This window comes from Peromyscus eremicus, chromosome 13 (genome assembly GCF_949786415.1).
Source record: "Peromyscus eremicus chromosome 13, PerEre_H2_v1, whole genome shotgun sequence".
NCBI lineage: Eukaryota > Metazoa > Chordata > Mammalia > Rodentia > Cricetidae > Peromyscus > Peromyscus eremicus.
In genome coordinates, this window is record NC_081429.1 from 5,908,416 (window position 1) to 5,929,577 (window position 21,162).

The 21,162-nt window shown below is 50.7% G+C and overlaps 1 protein-coding gene across 6 annotated transcripts in view; it reads left to right on the top strand.

Annotated features, from left to right (window-relative positions):
• Agap1 (ArfGAP with GTPase domain, ankyrin repeat and PH domain 1) overlaps positions 1 to 21,162 on the top strand; it is a 437,938-nt gene that overhangs the window by 152,611 nt on the left and 264,165 nt on the right. For all 6 annotated transcript variants that reach the window (XM_059278338.1, XM_059278339.1, XM_059278340.1 and 3 more), the window contains exons 2-3: positions 3,405 to 3,463; positions 8,398 to 8,485. In XM_059278338.1, coding sequence (XP_059134321.1) covers positions 3,405 to 3,463; positions 8,398 to 8,485 — 147 coding nt within the window. The remainder of the gene's footprint in view (positions 1 to 3,404; positions 3,464 to 8,397; positions 8,486 to 21,162) is intronic.

Genomic DNA, 21,162 nt, shown 5'->3' on the forward strand with positions numbered 1-21,162 from the left:
GTCAGCTCACCAGAGCGTCTTTGTTTTAAGATGCTTGTGATCGTATCACATAGATTCCCCCCGTGTGTCCATGCTTATGTGCTGTGGATTGAACCAAGTGAAGTCGTCATTACTCAGGCTCTTCTGACCTGAACTTCCAGTTTGTCTCATGGACCAACACTAGCCATCAGAGGGACAAAGCCTACTAGTGACCCTGTTCCTGTTCTGCCTTCTCTTGTTGCTGGTGACTAGGGAATGGAGCTTTGCTCCGAATGAGCCCAAGGCCTCCTGAAAGGAAGATAGGAATTTTGGAGTGGGTGGGCAGTGGATGGCAGTGAGTGATGGTTCTAAGGAGGCTGTGCTGAGACTTTGCACGTTCCAGTCTCCAGGGTCCTGAAAGCTGTGCCTGTGTTTGAGGCAGGGTAGGGAGATGGATGAACCTGTCCTGGCATGGTGCAGGGGGTAGGTCAGGGCTGTGTGGGGGTAAGGGCAGGGCTGACATTTCCATGCTGCCTGAGCTGGGAGATCATCATCTTTTTATGTCCGATCTTTGTTCACACCCAGCTACGTCAGCATCCTCTGCCTCTCAGATAAAGGAGGGTTCAGGATGCCTTTGGCCTCCACACTCCTTAGTCTGGAGGAGCTGAGGTTAGGGGAGGACCAGGCCTGGGGAGGCTGTTGTCTGCATCTGTGCACAGTGGAGTTGATGGCATTGTAGTATTTCTAAAGTGGGTGGCCCCCATGGGAATGTATGGTGTCCCCTGCTGAACCAGGTCCTCTCTGGCCCTCCGTGGGGCAATAGCTGCCCTTCGAGCTGCTCAGAAGGAGCATGGAGGCAGCCCCGGCCCCTCAAGCCTAGTCAGTGGCCTTCCTGCTTGTCATCTGCCAGCACATGCTATAGTTGAGGTGTGTCGTCATGAATCTTGGAGCCCATTGTGGGCAGTGCAGTCCCTGTACCTCTGTACTTGTGTCTACTTGGGTATTATTTATAATCCACTGGTCCTGACCACCAGAGGCCAGTGAAGGAGCCTGATGTCACATGTTACATGTCTAACCTGGAATCCCGGTACTCTGTCACTACAGGGGGCCCAGGACACAGCACCCACTTTCTCTTGTTGAACTGAATAAAAAGACTGTTAAGTTCTGGGAATGTAGCTTGTTGTTAGAGCACTTGCCTAACATGCAGGAGGCCCTGATTGGATGCACCGCACTTCGAAAGAAAGAAAGAAAGAAAGAAAGAAAGGAAGGAAGGAAGGAAGGAAGGAAGGAAGGAAGGAAGGAAGAAAGGAAGAGAAAGGAAAAGAAAAGAAAGAAAGCCTAGCACTAGGTGGGTGATGAGGAATGATGAAAGTTTCTTGTCCTGAGCCACAGTGGTGAACACCTGTGGTATCAAGCAGGAGCCAGGTAGCCTGGCCCACACCCATCAGAGGCCCAGTGGAACCCACAGCCCATCAGTGGTAATCTCTGCCCTACCAAATTCTAGCCCAGTAGCACTTTATCTAAACAACTGATGTGTGGAATGTGTATTCCAGAGAGTGGGGTGTTAGGTGGGGCACAGCAGTTTCTTCTGTGACATTGTTTTCGTGAATGTGAAAGTCCAGGTTGGCTTTGAATTCACTGTGTAGCCTAGGATAACCTTGAACTTGTGATTTTTATGATTCTACCTCTCAAGTGTGGAGATTGCAAGCATGCATCACACTCAGTTTTATTCCTTGCAGGGGGTTGAATCTTGGACCTAGTATAGGCTAGTAACCAAGCCCACAGACGTCTGTGACTTTTGGCTCTGCTCCACTGGGAAGATCCTTGGAAAGTGTGTGCAGACATATCCAGAGTTGTTCCTTGAAACAGGTAGCTGCTCTGGAGACTGAGTGAGACAGATGTGGTCTGCCCCGGGCCCTTACTGCTGGGTTGAGGAAGTTTCTAGGCAGGTGCTGCATAGACTGCATTTCTAGTCCTCTCTGTTGCACAAGGCTCGGCCACTGAAAAGCCACACAGAGAAAGGTGGCAGAAGCTTGCCGTGCAGGTGTCTCTGACTAAAGCACCTGTTTCTTTTCTTTTGGTCTTGAGTGCGCCAACTTTCCCTTCAGAATGGGCAGACATTTTTTAAAGAAAGGTTTCTTAATGAAAGCTGTATTAATTCTTTAGTTTTTAGGTTTTTTTTTTCACCAATTAAGTCAAATATTTTATTAACCTAGCTGCCACAAAAATGAACATACCACTTGAACGTAGATTGTTTGTAAATAAAAAGATGCCGCACAATGCCACAGTGCTTTTGTACAGATGTGTCTTGTCCTCTGCAGCCTCTGCAGGCCCCCCAGCTCCTCCTGCTTTGGGTTCCCCGAGCAGAGATCTCCCTCTGGGCGTCAGGGTTTCCCTGTCACTGCAGGGCCAGTGAGATCTGACCAATGGTGGTTGCAGCCTCTTTGGTGTCAGGTGGCCTGTCTTTTCCTGGTCTGCTTGGTTTCATCTAAGCACCTCTCACCCTTGTCCAGCATCCTACAGGGGAGCAGCAGGCCGTTGCTTCCGGCCCTGACTCCTGCTGGGTCTGAGCATCGTGTACCCTTCCAGGAATGATGACCAACTTGACTTTGAATGTGGTGTGAGTGACTTGGCTTTTTGGGCGACTGAAGAGATAACAGGAGTCATTTGAGGAAGACTCTCAGGAGTGTATTATGTTGGAAAGTGCAACCTGTGGCAGCCTTGTGGCGGCCACTACTGCAGGCGGTCATTTCTGACAGGAAATGGCACACGGGAAGTGTGAAAGTCATGTGAGCAAAGCCGTGGACAATGGTTGTGGGCTTGCCAGGTGTGAGGCAGGCTGGGGGATAAGCACCATGGCTGAGTCCCCCAGGACCGAGGGACTCCTTGTCTTTCTGACACACCCCAAACCACCCTGGCTGAATCACCTCTCTGGTTTCTCCTGAGGCTCTTCATATCCAGCAGAGACTCTTTCTGCACTCTGCAATCTTGTAACCAGTTCTAGTTATCATCTGTCTTTTTCTTTTTTGTGAGATTTCAGAAAGGTAACTGTTGTAGTAGAGTACAACAAGATGAAAAGCTGGCCTGATACAGAGTCAGGTCCAGGCAGGTCAGGCTTCTGCCACAGTGTCTCCACGTTGTGCCGAGGATCAGGAAAGCCATCAGGTCTGCTGTGGACATGAGGAAGGCCTGGAGCTTGAGCAGGGGGAGGAATGGACAGCATGAGAGGCCTTCAGCATTGCTGGGGGGTGGATTACACACCACAGCCTTGAGGCCAGAAAGTGTGAACTTGGGCAAGTCATGGCCTCCAGGGTAGGAGTAAGGTGGGGGGCTGGTATGACCCTTCTATAGTGCCCTTTCCTCGCTTCCAAAGATGACATCTAGGGGACATTTTGATTTGCTTTGAGTCGTGACATGGCACCTCACATCTCCGTCTTCTATTGCAGATGCTTTCGTGAACAGCCAGGAATGGACACTCAGCCGATCTGTACCGGAGCTCAAAGTGGTGAGTGGCACCTCTAGCCTGTAGGAGGCACTTAGAATAAGCAGGGTGTGAGATTGCAAGCTTGCCCGTACCTACTCCATTCTGTTTCCTGGGGCCTGAAGGGTGGGGCGTGCTCTCTCTGGGGCGTATGCGCCTGGCCAGGCTCTCACTGGCGATAGGAGCTAGAACTTTGAGTGTGCCTGGCAGAGCCATAATTGCCATCCAGAAGGTGGTGGTCTGTGTACAGGACTAAAGCATCATCTCTGTGCATTTCCCCTACCCCGCTCTGTGCCGCTCTGTGCCACTCTGTGTCTGCGTCACACACATACACTTGCATGCACGTGCCACCGTGGGCTTAACCTGTCCCTTGCTGGGTGTTATGACAACCTCTGAAACAAGCCATCCATAGTCACAATTTTTGAATAGTAACTACTATTTATACAATTGTGAACCCTTGGCATAAGTTAAGTGTTCTGCTTTTAATAAAAGCAACTTCCAGCAGAGTTAAAGCTTATCGCTGGCTTCTGTGAATGTTGTCCACGACGGTCGTCTCATAGAACCCGGCTCCATTGCACGCCTCTGACCTTGGCATGGAAGGAAGGGACAAGCCCACATTTTAAATAATAGTGTTGTTTGTCATGAGATGTGGGGCTCTTGGTTGTGTTTGTACGCACGCACGCACGCACACACTCATGCACTCCTGTTTCCCCTGTGCTGGACTCTAACTTTCCTGCTGGAAGACAGATGAGCTCCTGCTCATCAGCAAGCCTCAGATGGTGGAGGACTTCCATGTGGGCTGCCCACTCACTGTGCATCTCTTCATTTAGTTCACTCTTTGTCCTAGCACTTTCCCAGTGACCTGCCTGAAGCTCCAGGGTCCCCCCATACCTGCTGCCCCAGCCTCAGTGATGCAGAGAGGATGGGATAAGAAATTTTGTGTCTCACACCTGAGATGGATGTAAGCCCCTCCCTCCAGGACACCGGTGTGTCTCAGCAGTGCCTGCCAATGGGGTGGTTCCTTATGGAAGCCAGCCCTCCTCCCAGCCGCTGGGGTTCTGCAAGACGGCCCTGACACAGCTACCTCGCCAGTCTTCTGTGTTTCATAGCTACCAAAACTTGCACAGTATTAGCGTGTTCTGTAAATACCCAATGAATGAATGACAGAGGGTGCCCATGCCATTAACAGGACCTTTTTGTAAAGATTGGCCAGTTTCCGATCCTCCTGGTGGGAACCCCAGGTGCTGACCCCTCTGGTTCTACAGTCAGTGACAGCCAACAAGGCCAGGGTGTTTGCCCAGATGTTTACGAGGCTGCACTCCTGGGCATGCTCTGCCTGCAGGTCCCATGTAATTACAGCCTTCAGTCCTGACAATTACCCCAGGAGGGGCAGGTCCTGTTGTCAGCCTTTGTCACAGATGAGGTCTGGGGCGTGAAGAGCTTCCTCGGAAGCCATCTAGGGTAGAGATTCGAAGCCAGCACTGCCTTGGAGAGCCTCCTGTGTATCTGTCCCTATTGCTAGAGCTTTTGGCCCCAGGTGTCCGTTGAAGTCAGCACAGCAGCAGGGCGGGGTGGGGTGGGATGCCACGCTGCGCTTCAACTTCCTGGCAGCACAAGAGACGGCTGGGAACCGGTGTTATTGGGGCCTGTCTTCCCGAGAGCCTGCCTGAACTAAAAGGTGTTGCCGGTTTCGGGGCCTGAGTGGGTTTTGTTTGGCTGGTTTGGGCTTTTTAAGATAGTATCTTACTTATGTACTGAGCTGCTGTGGAGCTCACTGTGTAGCCCAGGCTAGCTTTTAATTTACCCTCTTGCTGGCTCAGCCTCCCAAGTGCTGGAATCAAACAGGCTTGTGACACGACACCTGGTCTGCTCCACATATTCAGTAAGAATTGAGGATGAGTGCTACCAAAAACTTATTTTCGGCTGTGTGGCTTTCTGTTACAAGCATTTGGTGTGTCTAGCAAGTATCGACATCTAAAGAGTCAGTGTGGAGTTCTTCGAAATGTGACTTTCTTCCCGCTGGGCCGGCTTGAGCTCTCTGCTGCGCTTGACCTGTCCTGCAGTCAAGGGCTCATCCGTGGTTTAGGAGGGCCCCGAGCTCTGCTGTGGTGTGCGCCCTCTCGTGGTGGCATCAGCAGGCACCTCGTCCTCGTCAAGGGCACCTCATCCTCGTCAAGGGCACCTCAGCCCATCCTTGTGTGGTGAGGATGCTCAGGTCCGAAGAAACGCCCCTTTGTTCTGGGAAGCGTCTCCCTTGGCATGCCCACAGGGCTGTTGCTGTTTCTGCCCTCAGGCAGCACCGAGACTGGTGGCCCTTTGGGTCATCGCCTTGGGACCCTCAGCCCTGCCTGGAAATGTAGCCATGGAGTGATGTCACTGGGTCTCCCAGGGGGCCTTTCATGGAGTGTGTTTCAGTGCGTCTTTTGGGATCCGTCAGGACGTACAGTTCACCGTGGCTCCTTGTGAGAGCGGTGGGCCTCTCCGGGGCTCCTTCCTGGTGGGCTGTAGCTGTGCCCCGCGGTCAGCCCCGCAGACGTGGGTCAGGCTGCACAGGCTCCACGCCCCCGCCCGGGTGGAAGCGGTCGGTCGGTCGGCAGACCTTGCCTGCAGAGCTGTTGACTTTGCTCGTACTCTGAGCTGGGATTTTGACTGAAAGGCTTCTTTTGTTTTGCAGTAGAGTAGTGTTTAGTGGTGGAGTAGAAAACACAGGGTGCTGGAGAAGCGGGTTTATAAAGGGGCTCCGCTTTGCTTCCTCTGGTGGACAGCATGGCCGCAGAGCCCTGACTGATGGCTTGCACAGGTGAGACGAGGTGACAGCTCTGTCATCATCAGGGCACCCCCTTCCTGCCCATGAAGCCCTCTGTTCCTTCTCTGCAGGTGACATTCAGGAGTGGCTGTCACAGTCTCACAGGAGGGCCACATCCTAACGGATGGTAGTCTCTGCCAGTGTTTCAAGTTGAAACAAGGCTGCTCACAGTCTGTGAGATGGGTGTGCAAGCCAGGCAACCTCCGTCCGTCCCCAGCCCAGGGTAGATGGCACTGGCCTGCTCAGGGATGTGCCATACCTCTGCCCATTGTTGCAGAGAAGAGTGGCAGGTGTCACCTCATAGAGAAAGCCCGGCTGCACAGTGCTGGGTTTCTTCCTCCAGGAAGAGAAAGTGATCTTAATTAAACATTTCATTTCTGTGGCATTTACTGGCTTGGATTTTCTCAGCTTGAAGCTGACGAGCAGCAGGTGCCCTTGAGCAAAAGAATAATTAATAGACAGATATTCTCAAATTGTGGAGGTTCAAGGTAGGAAGATTCAGGTTGGACTTGGAAGGGAGACAGCTTTGTGCAGGAGCCGTCCACATGCTCTGGCCCTCAGCCCAGCTCTCAGTGGCAGAGAGAGCTCATTTATACTCACTAGTGGTAGCCATCCATCCATCAGTCCATCAGCCATCCACACACTGATTCCATGGGGGCTGTGCATCTTCCTTGGGCTGGGTGCCTTGGCCGGGCGGAGAACAGGACACAGTCCCTTCCCATAAGGTGAAGGCTGTGTTGTGCTGTAGTTCAGCCACAGGCCTTCTTGCTGGCCCCAGGTGAGGCTATGGTCTGAAAGTGTCCTCATCCATCCAGGCTGCTGTGACAAGGTACAGTGCCTTGTGAACAGTGAAACCTGTGTTCATAGTTCTAGAGGTTGGAAGTCAAAGGAACCTGCAGATTTGAGGGCTGGTGAGGACTTAGGGGTCATCTGCTCTGTAGATCACGGGTAGGATGTTTTTTTCCCCTTTCCTCCCTGCTGGGCCACATTCACATGTATGCTGATTTCCATATGGATAGTGTCCCTGTGACCCATCCCCTCTCAGAGGCCCTACCTCCTAATACATCTCCTGGGGCCTGAGGGAACACAAGCATTCAGAAACCGATAGAATTGGTCCTCAGAGGTGGTGATGTCTGAACTGGCTGCAGATCCTGAGCTGGAGTAGGATTTGGGGCCATGGTTAATCAATGTGCAAAGTTGTTGTCACCTGAAGACAGCACAGCCTGTAGAGAGGAGATTGGAGGCTTCTGAACATAGGAGACAAAGCCAGGAAGTAGGAAGGCTGGGGGCCGCAAAGCGTAGTGAGAGGGCCGGGCAGCTTGTGGATTTGGGGATCGTCACACAGACCAATGAACTCTAGGGGCAGTTGGCAGGGAAGAACATGGGATTGATATATGGTCACTGAGCAAAAATTAGAATGCACAAGGCTGCTGAGTGGAGCAGCTCCCTGGAGAGAGGGAGGGAGCGGGGGAGATGTAGGGCTCCTAGCACAGGCTAAATAAGTGCCCTTTCACCAGAGCCCTGGTGTCAGCCTCGCCTGCCGCCCTGGTTCCTGCTGGACAGTGGCACTCACACCACCCTTGCCCTCTCCTGTTATTTTCCACCTGCTAGGGTCACCTTGGCTGTCCCTGCCATAGCTTGGCTGTTGTTTTCCTCTTGGTTGTGTGTTTCTGAGAGGCAGGCTTGCTGTCTGTGCTTCCCGCCCCCACCCCAGTTACTCTGTCTCCAGCTTGCCCAAGTTCACCTTCCTAGGGTGGAAAGGGCTCTGTGTTGTAGCATCATGTCCCGTGGAACCTTTCCATCTTAGTATCCAGGGAGGCTCCTGTCCCTGTGGACAGTTGAGCCAATACACATGTGCCATATAAAGCTAGCATGGGTGTCCCCGGAAGAGTGCCAGCATGCTGACACCCTGACAGCATCCGGGACTGGCGAGGGCAGGAGCACCGAAGTCAGGCTTGACTCTGTCTCCAATAGAAACAGATGCTGAATTCATTTTTCAGTCTCTCTCCAGCGGTTTGGGAGGGTGATTTAAACCCTGTGTGGGGTTACTACGTATTTTAACTGCTGTATGAGAAAAACTAACTAAATGGTCTAACCACTCCTAACTGTTGTCTCTCTCTCACTCTCTCTCTCTCTTTCTCTTTTGCTGCAGGGAATTGTGGGTAACTTGGCCAGCGGCAAGTCTGCACTGGTGCACCGGTACCTGACCGGCACGTACGTGCAGGAGGAGTCTCCAGAAGGTATGTTGTTGGCAGGTGGTTAGTTACCAGCTTAGAGTTTAGGGTTTAAATTTTTTTTTAGCATATTCTAAATCATTGATGACCCATGCTAAGGCCATAAGAAAGCCACCGAGCATCAAGGAGACTTATGTAGACTTTCCGTCCTATAGGGCTTTAGTGCATTCACTCCAGCATTTTGAGCATTAACCGTGAGATGTTCTTGAGTGCATTTCCACTGTCAAGCATGTCCTCTCGAACCTTAGTCCAGTGCTACTCCTTTGAGTATGGGTCGGACATCTCTCTGATCTGGACACTGACCTTGTAATGCTGTTTAGTCACAGACACCAGCATTTCTAAATACGATCCAGATCACCCCACTATGTGTTTGAGTATGTTTCCCTTTATATTGTATTACAAACATGTAATAATCATTTTGCATGTGAGTTGGGCATTTCTTTTGCCATTAGACATTTTGATTCTTCCGTTGGCATATCCATGTCTGACTGTGGTTCTGTTTCTTTTTTTACTTTAAGGAAGAGTATGACAGTGGTGATAGGAAGCCCCGTGGTCCCCCTAGTCAAAGTGTAGCCCACAAGCCATTTTCTAAACTATATTTTCTCCCCATGTAACCTTTTGAAATCCAACTCTGAGACACTGAATTTCTGGTTCCTTCTTTTTCTTACTGGCTGTTCCATTCTTTGCAGATATGGACGCAGGTAACTATACATTTTCTTCATGGCAGTGCTTGTCTCGTTCTGGACAGAGGAGAGGCACAACCTTGTACTGTAGCGCTCCCTTCCCACCGCGGTCTGTGTCTCATCCTGTTTGTTTCATTTCACCTTTTTCTTTAAGTTTACCATCTCACCTGTTTCGTCCTTAGCTGTCTTCTGAGTAGTAGTCCTAAGTAGCTCCACGTGTCCCCTGTAACACATGTTTTAGCCCCTAACGCTTGTCCTAAAGACTGTGGAACCATCTAGAAAGAGCAGAGTTCTGAGGGCCTTGCTTGGGCCTCTGCCACCATTCTGCAGTATTTCCAACCATGTTGTGAAAGCCTCACGGCTGTCACATCGGGGGAAATGCCTACTTTTCAAACTCTCCCCGTGGATCGATGATTTGGGAAGAGGACAGGATTCAAACAAAGGTTTATGAATGAGACCAAATGGACAAAGGCTCGATTTTGTGGGGACTACAGAGCAGGTACTCAGAACTCACAGTGCAGAGGAGGGAGAAAGGTAGAATCTGTCACTCCCAGGTCCCGCTGAGGGCCGTGGCGGGGCTTTCCTCTTGGTGCCTGAGTGTGAATGGTCATCACAGCTAGCTGGATTAGACTTGGGGTCTACAGTGCTTTCATCTCAGGGCTCACTTGGTGGACACCAGCTACCAAGGGTCTGCAGCTAACCCACCTGCAAGGCAAGCATACGCCTTCTTCAGACAATCCTGTTTTGAACGTCTTCCAACATCCACAGTTCGGGGGAGGATGGCTGGAAGTTTCAGGCCAGCCCTGCCCCTGATCTCTGACTGTCACTCTGTGGCTCAGAAGTCTAGGGCTTTAGAGGTAGGTTGTGCCAAAGTTGCTGATTCTAAGGGAAGAGGCAGGACCACATCTACCTCTGGTCATTATTGTGGTGTCTGTCATCTTCCCATTGGACATTCAGTCTGTCCTAACACGCCTGTGTCCGACTTGATTTATTTGCAGTGTAGAACATGGCCTTCTTTTTTGATCAACACAGCGGGGTGTCTCTTGAATGTTCACACATCAGAAGTAAAAATGTACCCTGTGAGATGACCTCACTGGCTGCTAACACCCCGTCCCCATCATCTGCAGAGTGGGAGTATATCATCCCACTGGCAGTCACACAGCTGAGGACCCCTGGATCTGGGAGACAGAATTCAGGATCTCTCTTACACCCTCACCCTGCCCACCTGTCCATCCTCTTGCTGTGGACCTTGTGCCTAGGGCGATTGTTCTGTGTGATGGAGGAGCTTAGAGCAGCAGCATGCCCAGGTGGATCCAGCTGGATGCTCAGCTACATCTACTGTGAATGAGGAGGCCTCTTTGTGCCTGGAAGCCCCTTGGCCTAGGCAGGTCTGTTTCCATAGAGCTGCCCATGTGTTCCTGTTTGGAATGGAGCAGGTAGAGCTATAGTCTTTGTGCTTCTCAAGATCTGACAGCTGGTTTCTGTTTCCTGTCCCCACGATCCCTGGTCCTATACTAATAGCAGGAGGCAAAGGAACGTGTGTGATCAGCCTTTGGTTCCTCCACTGCTGCCTTGCATCCCAAGATTCTTCTATGAGGTCAGGGAACTTAGGGCTGGAGGATGGTTGCAGTCTTTTCCCCATGAGTTACTGTAACCAGTTACCCATGCTCACTGAAACGGAGAAGCTGCATGGACAGCTGTAGGATTGGCAGCTGATTTACTGTCTTTATCCAGGAGTGTGGAGAGGGAGGTGGTGTGTGTCATCAGGTGTGCAGGAAGTTGTCAAGGACAGCAGTAGCTCCACCTTCCCTCCAGTGACTCCTCCCCTCCCCCCCCCCCCCCCCCCCCCCCGGGTGGGAGGTGCAGCTCATGGGAGAGGGATGGAGTTGGCGCCTGGCTGAAACTTAGGGTTTGGAGTGAGCTGTGTGACCTCCGATTTCTTTGTGTTCCTGTTGCCTTCTGATCTGTCCTTTGTGACACTTCATTTTCCATCGCCATGACAAGTCCCCAAGGTTAGTTGCTTTAGAAAGAAAACTGGTTTGTTTTTATTTTAGCCCACAGTTGGAGAGGCCGAATGTCCAAGACTGGTCAGCTCCACGTTTGGAGTCTAGTGAGGCCTCGTGGTGGCCTCACAGCCAGAGCGTGTATGACAGGGCCATGACGAGACAGGAAGCTGGAGTGTGGGACGGGGCCAGTGTTACTCTTTCCACAATTCTTCCTACTGAGAACGAACTGTGGTCCTTCCAGACCCACACTCATCCCTTCTGAGGACGGAATCTCCAGTGGGTAGTTTCCCTGCACGGTTCCCCACCTGGGAAAGGATTCACCGCCTTCTGTGGTTGGGAAGCAGGCTTCCTGTGTACAAACCTTTGGAGACACACTCAAACCATGTCCAAGCCACCGAAATCCCTGAATGCTAGAGCAATCAGCTGGACAGCTGCCACTCTGCCATCCACATGGCCGTGTGTCTGCCAGTCTGCAGCTCACTGGATTCCCCCCATTCTTGTTTATGGTGTGCGGGGTGGGGGTGGGGAGTTATTCCTCTAGTTTAATGCACACATAAATATCTTTTGTTGTAATCTCGACTTGCCCCTGGGAAGTTTGGGTATTGGGAGGGATAATGTGTCACGGAGCTTAAAACAGAACTCCACTCATTCAGGAGAGCTGCCCCTTGGCAGGAACGTTCCTGGTGCAGTCATCCTGGACTGTTTTCTTCAGATGCCTCTCAGGGTCACCTCACAGCATGGCTCGGTTGTCTTTCTTGAGTGACACCTTTTTAGTTGACATTTTATTCTATGAGAAAAGAGAGTTGACTTGAAAGCCTTGGAGATGTAGTCCAGAGAAAACACTTTGTGCATTATGCTTGATGCTGCTTTTAATTAGTGACTCGGGGCAAACCGGTTTGTCTCAGCAGGGAGCTCAAAGAGTGTAGTCTGTGTATAGGCAGTCTCCTTCAGGAGTGAGCGTGTTTGTAAATGTGTGTGTTTGTGGTGTATGATTGACACCAGAGTCCCAGTAAAGTCCCTTGGCAAGTTTGCTTCTTTGAGGAGACAGTCAGGGCAGCTCTCGGTGGTGGTGTTAACTGGTGCTCTCTGTCCTTTGGTGTCCCCAGCTTTCGCTGGCTCCAGAAGTTCTAGGTGTCCATGGCTATTGACATGCCCCTCTAGCCTCGGCCTCTGTGGTCACATCTTGTTTCTCCATGTTGGCATTTCCTTTTTTCCAGGAGAATACCAGTGGTTTTGATTTACGGTCTAGCCTACCCTAGTGTGGCTTCATTTAGACTCTACAGCTGCAGGCTCTGTTTCCAGATAAGGTCCTGTCTGGTACCCGGCATGGGGTTTTGCTGTTGTTGTGTTAATTTTTTTTGGTTTGTTCCTCGAGACTCACTATGTCATCAGGTTAGTCTTGATCTGGAGTCATCTTCCTGGCCCAGCCTCCTGAGTGTTGGAGTTACAGCTACAGTTGGCTTAGTGGTAAGGTTAGGAGGAATCGTTTTGGGGACACAGCTCTACCCCATATGTATGCTGTTTAACCAGGCACCATACCCAGAGCTCTGGAGGAGGGCTCCTCTCCATCTCCTCTTCTGGGCACGGGTTGATTAGTGCTGCTGGCATTGGAGTCCCACAGGACAGGACCAGCCTGGGTGTGACCTTCACACCTCCCTTTCAAGGCCCTATTAATAGCTGCTAATTAGAGTTATGAGCGGTGTTTGTAATTTCAGTTTCCCCCTCATGTGTTAGGTCCTTAGCATGCTGTGTGTACCCACCTTCCCTCATACCAACCCCTTGTGCTTTATGTGAATCTTAACACTCTATGGGAGAGAGAGAAAAAAAAAAAACAGCTTGTCAGCAGCATGTGGGAGGTGTTGGGAATCATGCCTCATCCCAAGACATTTGCCTTTGTATCCTTTAGGGATGATAGGCCCTAGGCCCTGGGCAGCGTCCCTGGGTCTTGTTTCTTCCTGTTTGTGGACTGTGAAGATCTAAGATCCAGCAGCCTCAATGTGGGGGGTGGGGAGTGGGGGGAGGGGTGTGTGTCTGTAGGGATAGATTGAGTAGAAGGCTCTAATGTTAAAGGCAACACACCGTAGCCTGCCTTCCTGCAGTGAGAACACTGATGCATGGATCACGCCTAGCTATACTTCTCAACCGCAACCTGCCGATGGGACAGGGTTAAATCGTTAAATCGTGCGTTTGTGTCCTGTTGCCGGCAGACCCTCATCTTTTACCCAGATCCAGAGTAAACAAACCCACATCTGGGTAAAAATTACAGTAAATAGAGGCTGAGGCCCACCTGCTGCAGGGCTCTCACGATGCCTGAAGAGGTAGGAGAGCAGGCACAGTAGACTCACTCCACGCGAGTGACCGTCACCTGCTCCAGCTGTGGGAAAGGCTGTAAAGAAGTGATGCGTCCGGGATCCAGGTGTGGCAGGGAGCACATGCTGTTCCAGTCCACAGGGGCAGGATTCACCAGGTGTGGCAGGGAGCACATGCTGTTCCAGTCTATGGGGACAGGATTCACTCACCTAAGACTTGTTTCTTTTGCCACTGACTTTTCTTGGCTCATTACCCCTCAGCCAGTTCAAATTTGGAGGCAAAAAGCTTCAAGGCTGTGCTTGCCCTGGATCTGTCTAGGAGGTGCGTGGCCAGGAGCTGGGTGATGGGGACACACCTCCAGGAGCCCTGTGTGGGCTCCGCCCCTCTGCCCCAGCCCAGTTTCTATGCTATCCTTACCATTCCAGAAGCGATGACATACAGTGGCCTCATGCACAGTGCCCACAGTGAGGGGGCGGGGGGTCCACAACAGCCTGGAGGTCCCCACATCAGGTTTCTTCTCCCCAAGAATAAAAAAACAACAAATCAGAAGTCTGGTCCCAAGTCACCCATTTTTGTCACAGCCCAAGAAAGCTTAAAGTCCAGGCAGAGAATTCAAGGCGGCTCTTTCACTAGGGAGACACAAGGAAGAGAATGACAGTGTTTTTCCTTGGAAGAGGAGTCTGGGCATTCCTGCAGAAGGAAGAGATTGAAGCATTTGAGGGAGGTGAAGGAGCCTCCACATTCTGCCTGTTAGGAAAGCTGTAGATGTGTGCTGCTGAGTCACAGCCACCAGGGGAGGGCGAGGTCAGTACAGTCCTCTAGGTAGCCATGGGTGGGGCAGGTCTAGGACTCTTCAGGTTCCCAACCTGCAGAGGTTCAAATCTTATTTCAGATCCCATGGTCCTTGTGTGTGACTTGTGCCTGAACTCTGTGTATTCCAAATGCCCTGGGTGACTGAGGATAAAGGGCTCATGCCACATGTGCTGCAGTTTTATATTGTTTGGGTAATGGTGGCATAAGAAAATGTCTGTCCATGCTCACTGGGTATGACTTATTTTGGGGGATATTTTAACCTGGGTTGGCTGGATCTGTGGGTGTGCAGCAGTGGGTATGCAGAGTTGATTCTGAGAGAGACCGAGTGAACTGACTCAGAGGGTCTCTGTTGTGAGAGTTCCCCGGGGAAGCCCCAAATGATGCTGCCCACTCCTCATGAATGTCCAGTGACAAGCCCCACTAAGTATGATTCCACCACGGTTCACCCCGAAGAACCAGTGAGATTGTTGGGCTTCCTTATAGAGCACGGGTAAGGGGTTGACTGGCAGGAATGAGGACCCCAAATTAGCCGCACTGGAACGTCTTTACCCAGCGTGGGTGATGGCTTCCCCATAGCCATGTAGATGGGGCCCCTTCCATTAACCTTTCTAGACCTGTAGGCACTAGCACCTCCTGAGACCCTGAGGCTGTGTGCAGTTAGAGCCAATTGTAAACAAATGGCTGGGAGGTGTGGCTAGACCAGATCTTCCCAATTCCCTCTTAATCTCTGAGTGTCACAGTCCACAGGCCTACCAGTGGTGACTCTTGGAGGAAGGCACAGCCGATGTGATAAAGATGGCAGTTGTTTTTCTCAGAGGACAGCACAATGAAGCAGTTTCATAACTCACACCAGGAAACTAGACTCTTTGAGCCTGAATCACTAGAAATTTGACCGTGCTCTTTGTTATGCCCAGCTAACAAGAGAGCAGGCAGAGGATGGGTCACAACTCTTCATTTCTGAGAGAAGCTCAGAGCTTACACGTATGCTGTCGGTTTACATTTGATGGAGTAGTGGTGTTTTAATTTCGGTACAGTGGCTGCACCCTCACCTAAGTCTATTTTAGCGAACAGTTGCAGCTCCGCAGTTACTGGCCTGCTTCTCTAGCAGCCTGGAGAGAATTCTGTTCCCTCAGGCACCGGCCCTGTTGCTGCCACTAAAGGTAGCTCTAACTAAGTCTCTGGCTTTCTATTTATAAACAGGACTTGAGATTGAAAGGCTGGGGTGAAAACCTGCGAGCTCAGAGAGGCTGAGTAGCAACTAGCTGACCCTCTCTCCTTGCTGGCGTCTCTTGCTTCCTCTCTGCCAAACCAGAAAAGGCTGTGCTACTCCAAACCCCACCCTACTGCTTCTGGTGGCTCTCTCTCTCTCTCTCCCGGATGTCCTCTGATGCTCTGATTACTTTCTGTCAACTAGTTGCTAACTCAGCCTCCTGACCCAATGTTAAGTTTATTTAATCAGCACAAATGCCTACTCAGGGCTCCCAGTGTGATCCAATATCCCCCTACAGAGTGGTTTTAGATTTGGTGAGAACTTGGCTGGTCTGTGGGAAAGAAGAGTCCAGTCCACATTTTGGGAGGAAGACAAACTGAGATATGTGTATGTTTGTTGGGGGAGGTTCTAGGAAGAGAGGAGGGGTGCCAGCACGGGGGACCAGATGCACCCCATAACCTGGCAACATTCAAGAGTGCAGGCCAGGGCTGCTCCGCAGTCCGTCCTACCAATTCCTGCTATGCCCTGAAGAGGCTTGCTAATGGCAACCCTGACTGCCTGGAGCTGCTGAAAATGGTCAGGGTTCCCAGCTCTTCTCAGCCGTTTAGCAGTCTTATGACATTCCGCATGTGATGAAGACACAGAGTGATTTGTGTAGAGTACTCAAAAAATCTCAGCCTTTGTATAATGACAGCCCTGTCTCCGCAGAGCCATGGGTGGCCTCTTCCTGTGTGGGCCTGTCTTACGTGGGGCTGTCCTATGTGGGTGCCATGAGAGACTCCGCCTCTGCTCCTTCTGCACCCTCTGCTCTGGAGGCTCAGCTCTCACTGGTGTTCTCAGAGGTGTGACTGTAGCCCCCATTCACTGTCCTGTCCACAGGAGGCCATCAGACATCTCATGGCGTCCCAGACATCCCCGAGTGGAGCTGAGACCAAGAAAGGCACAAGCCTATACGTCACCTGGGACCACAGCTTACAGCCAGGAACCTAGACCACAGAACAGGATGCGAGGTGGTTGGTACCCTCTCCTGGGTCTGGAAGCTCTAGGGTCTTTGCTACCTTCATGGATAGGTGCAGGATCATGGGTGCTGTGTGCAGAGAGACCAGGGCACTAAGTTTCCTGTGTGGGCTTTATTTGTGTTGCTTTCTCTCTTTTTCTTGAATTGCTGATGTCACGTGGCTGCACAGGTTCCTGGTGGTCACTTACATCCAGCAGTTGCCTGAGACCCCTGTCCCATGCCTCAGTCTTGATATTCCCCCCAAAGAGCCTGCCTGGAATGTCCTTCTAACAGATGTGTCTGGCTAGCATCAGGCTAGTGAGTGTGTTCTCAGAAGCACATGGCTCTGAAATATTTTGTTAATGGATGTTTACTTAGTCTCCTAGAAACAAACGCTGTGGTAAACACCCAGCCTGATTTCTCAGGGACGCTGAAACACATTTAAGCTTTCAGCCCCAAGAACCTTTTCCAAATCCAGTAACCTTTTAAAAACTTTAGTCAGCCACGATCACTGCACAGATGTTAGGCTTCTTTTCAAACTGTTCTTGGATCCTGCTTAACATTCAAGCGGAACAAAAATCCATACAGCTCTAATAAAACTGGAGTGGTTTGGAAATCTACCCGTTTATGTTTTTTAATGTGACTTTTACCACGTTGCTGAAACCAAGGGGTTTTAGCAAAAGCAACTGCTTAGGGTCATCTGTGAGTCTTAAGATTTATGGGCCCGATGGTTGGTTGGTTCCGGTTCAGCTGCTCTTCCTGGGGGATTTGAGGTGCTAACCTGGTCCCTGACTGGGATGTTGCCTTCCTTCCCTTCCACCTTGTCATTCTGTGTGTGGCAGTCTGCAGCTCAACCAGTGATGTAGAACCTGCGTAAGATTCTGCGTAAGATGGGAAGGACACTGAACTTTTTACTAGACTTTGAAGGACGTAACAAAAGAGAGGTGTGTACTGTGAACAAGGGGAAAGGCGGCAGAGCCAGGAAGAGGCGGCTGTCATGTTTCTGGCAGCCGTGAGTCTGGCAGAAGAAAATGTGTTTTTCAGTTGGTTGGCAGGAACTCAGGGATTGTCCATGTTTTTATCATTACTTCAGCAAGAAGCCGAGGACTCACTGAAAGCTGGTCGGGGCCTGGGGTTGGTGTGTGCACCCAGGAAGAAGTTATTTCCTGGATAAATTGGAAGTGATTCACACCTGGCCAGGTGCAGGTCTGCCAGCTCTCTAGCTAGGGTAAACCAGCTGGCATGTGCAGCAAAGGATCCAGCTCCTCGTGGTCACTAGAAGTGCACTTGGATGCCACTGGGCTCCAGAGTCAGAAACAGCCAGGCTGGCTTTCCACACAGCCGTTGCTGTCCCAGCAACCCCAAGAGTTGAGCATAGCCATTATTTTTTTCTAATTATTATTTTTGGAACAGGGTTTGGCATGTCCTAGACCGGCCTTGACTTCACTGTGTAGCAGAGGATGACTTGAGCTCCTGATCCTCCTGCCTCTACTTCTCTATGATAGGATTGCAGGTGTGCACCACCAGGCCTAGTTCATGCATGCTGCAAATAGCACCAGGGCTTCACGCATGCTAGACAAGCGCTCTACCACCCAGGCTGTATCCTCAGTCCAACGGCGCAACCATATTCTTAGTATAGCACGTCTAGACAGTTTCACATTTAGAGTTACGAGTTCTTTTCCCAGAGATTTTTACCTCCATAGGTGTTTCTTACATTGCAAGTCCATCACCTTTACCTGTCAGTCATCAGTTGGGAATCTGTTATTCCTGGACCCGACATCTAGTACTTGGGTCTGCTGTGTCATTTGTCTGTGACTTTGACCTCCAGTGGGCAGCCCCCCTCCACCTCCTGGCAACAGCCCGCTGAGATCTGGTTGCCACAAGACTGCGTTCACTGGATCAGTTTGCAACCAGGTTAGGGGCAAGGGCTAGGAGACCCATCCAGAGAGGCACAGATAGGGAGGGTAAGGCTTCTTGACTTAGGTTCCTGGAGCAGCTCAGGGGCATATTTGATATTAGATTTGACTTAGATTGATGGGGCTCCTCCCTCTCCCATCTCTTGCATGTCCCGGCCTTCACGCTCAGCTAGCTAGCTGGTTAGCTCTCCTCACGTGGTCCAAGGATTTAGTTGATACCTCTGTGACCATGGCACTCATACCTGGTAAAGAGAAAGAGTTGAATGTGTTTCTATTTTGCTTTTCTTCAGTTTTTTTCTTTCCAGCAAAATATTCAGGGACTGTTCTGACTAGCTTTGCTCACATCCTATGCCTTTCTTTGAACTGAGCCCATGTTTGGGCATAAGGAAATGTTCTGATCACCAGTCTCTTGGAGAACAGCAGCAGTGAGGTCTTCCTCACTATGTGCTTCTGGACTGTTGGATGTAAAGGAAGATCCAAGCCCTGTGCCATATCTACAGAGTGGCAAGTGTTCTTGGGAATTTTAACCAATGGGCCTGCACAGTGCACCTCAGCTTCCCGTCACTCAGCACACATATGCAATGTGGGTCTGAAAGCACTGTGTACCTTCGCCCCAATCCTGGCTGACGCAGGTGTCTCCTTGACTTCTGTGGCTTCTCCAAGCCAAGGGTGCTCTGCTCTTTCTTGGAAATATTTCCCTTCCTGGTCCATACAAGGATGTCTGTGCTTGTTATAACTACCGTGATTACAAGTCACAGTACCCAAGGAGGCCTGAGCCCGCCACTCTGTGTGTGTGTGTGTGTGTGTGTGTGTGTGTGTGTGTGTGTGTGTAACTTCAGCACAGATGGAGCCTCACCCCGACAGTGGCCTATGAATGACAGCAGCTCCTTGTGATTGGAATGAGTTTGTGTAATTGTATCTGTGATTGGCCCAGATAGAGCTGGTAGTGCTGTCCTGCCTCCGTCCATAGAGGTTTCCAGGGTGTATTGTATTAGGATTCTGAGGCGAGATCTAGGCAGAGACACTTGTGGTGTGTGATGTATGACTGCTCCCGGCCTGAGGCCAGTCTGTCCCTGTGACTGTGGTGTCAGCACATGTGGCCAGCAGTTTCTATCTTTTGAGCCCCACAGCCTGTTGATAAATATTTAGTTTTTAAAAAGTTAACACCTTGACTAACAGAAGAAGAAATAATGAAACACAGCAGTTGTTCGTGAGGGCCTAGTCAGTGAGCCAGCTGTGTTGAAAGGACAATGTGTGCACTGTTGGGGAGGGGAGGGGATGGACGACAGAACCAGTCCACACTGCCTGTGCCTGCCCTTTGCGGGGAGAGGAAGATGGCTTAGGTTGCGGGAAGTAAAGTTTGATGCCTGAACAGAACAGGGCCCCTGAAGAATTAATTGTACAACCGTCACCATCAACTAGAGGTGACGGTAGCGTAGTACATGTAAACGGAGGCTTTCTCTGCCCCGCCCCATCCCATAGGCTTACAATAATTATAAATGCTTGGCCAATGGCTCAGGCTCTTACATTTAAGTTAACCCATTCCTATTAATCTTTGTATCGCCGTGTGGCTCGTGGCTTACTGGTGCTCTGGCATCTTGTTCCTTGTGCGGCTGCTGGCTGCTACCCCGACTCTGCCCTTCTTCATCTCTGTCTTCAGTTGGATAGTACCGTTTAACCTTATTCTGCCTCAACATTGGCCAACAGCTCTATAATCAACCAATGAAAGCAACACTTACTCACAGCGTACAGAAAGACATGCCACAGCATACATGCTTTGGAGGTGACTATGGAGGTAGAAAGGAATTCGTAGAGCACCTCTGGGCCTTGGAACTGACTTGGATTATGGTAGAGGTGATCTGATAGACCCCAACACCCCAGAGCCCTCTGCACTCAACTCCCATGTCCCATCAGGATTGTTGGCTTCTTCAGCACATGCCAGCTTGGGGCCGGCACACCAGTATCGGTGGCACGTAGACCTTGCTCTAAGATGTTCCAGATGCAGGTTGGTCTTGGAGAAAGTGAGGTCTTTTAGGCTTGGGCTGAGCCTTAGGGCCAGTAGCTCCAGCCCCAGGAAGAGAGGGCACAAGGACATCTTGCCAACAAGGATGGGAAGCTGGTATGGTGGTAGGTGCTCCCCAGTATGAGGTACTGGTCCTCATAGTGATGAGTCCTTTTAGGAGGAGCAGAAGCCTGGAGGTAAAATGGGCTGTGTTCCGTCTAGTAAACAAGTGACATAGGATTGTGACACAAATAGTGTCCCAGAGACTTGGGACAGAACAGGGTGTGACCTCCAGAACACTAAGTACATGCATCTACAAAAGGAATATTCAAGATGCAGACTGGCATGTAGCTGGGTTGTCAGGAGGGTTGGTTGGCTGAAACCCTGGGTTCTGTCTTTGGCATGGGAGGGGCAGGGGGACCTGGAGAAACCTTCCAGCAGGGATCACCTGGACCTGAATTGTTACTGCCTGTGAGCTAAGAAGAGGGTTTTCTTTTCTTTTTTTTTTTTTGGTCTTTTTTTTTTTTAACACAAAGAAATAAAAATAGACACTGGCAGAGCCTAAAATACTTCCTTTCTAGTCTTTTATGGAAATAGCTTCTTCTACGGCACTCAGGCACAGCTCAGTGACAGAATCATCTCAGAAATGGGTCTCCAGGCCATGTCTTCGCCACGTGGACATCATCAGATGTCTTACCACAGCCTAGGAGAGCAGTGGCATCATCACCAGTGTATGCCATCCGGGG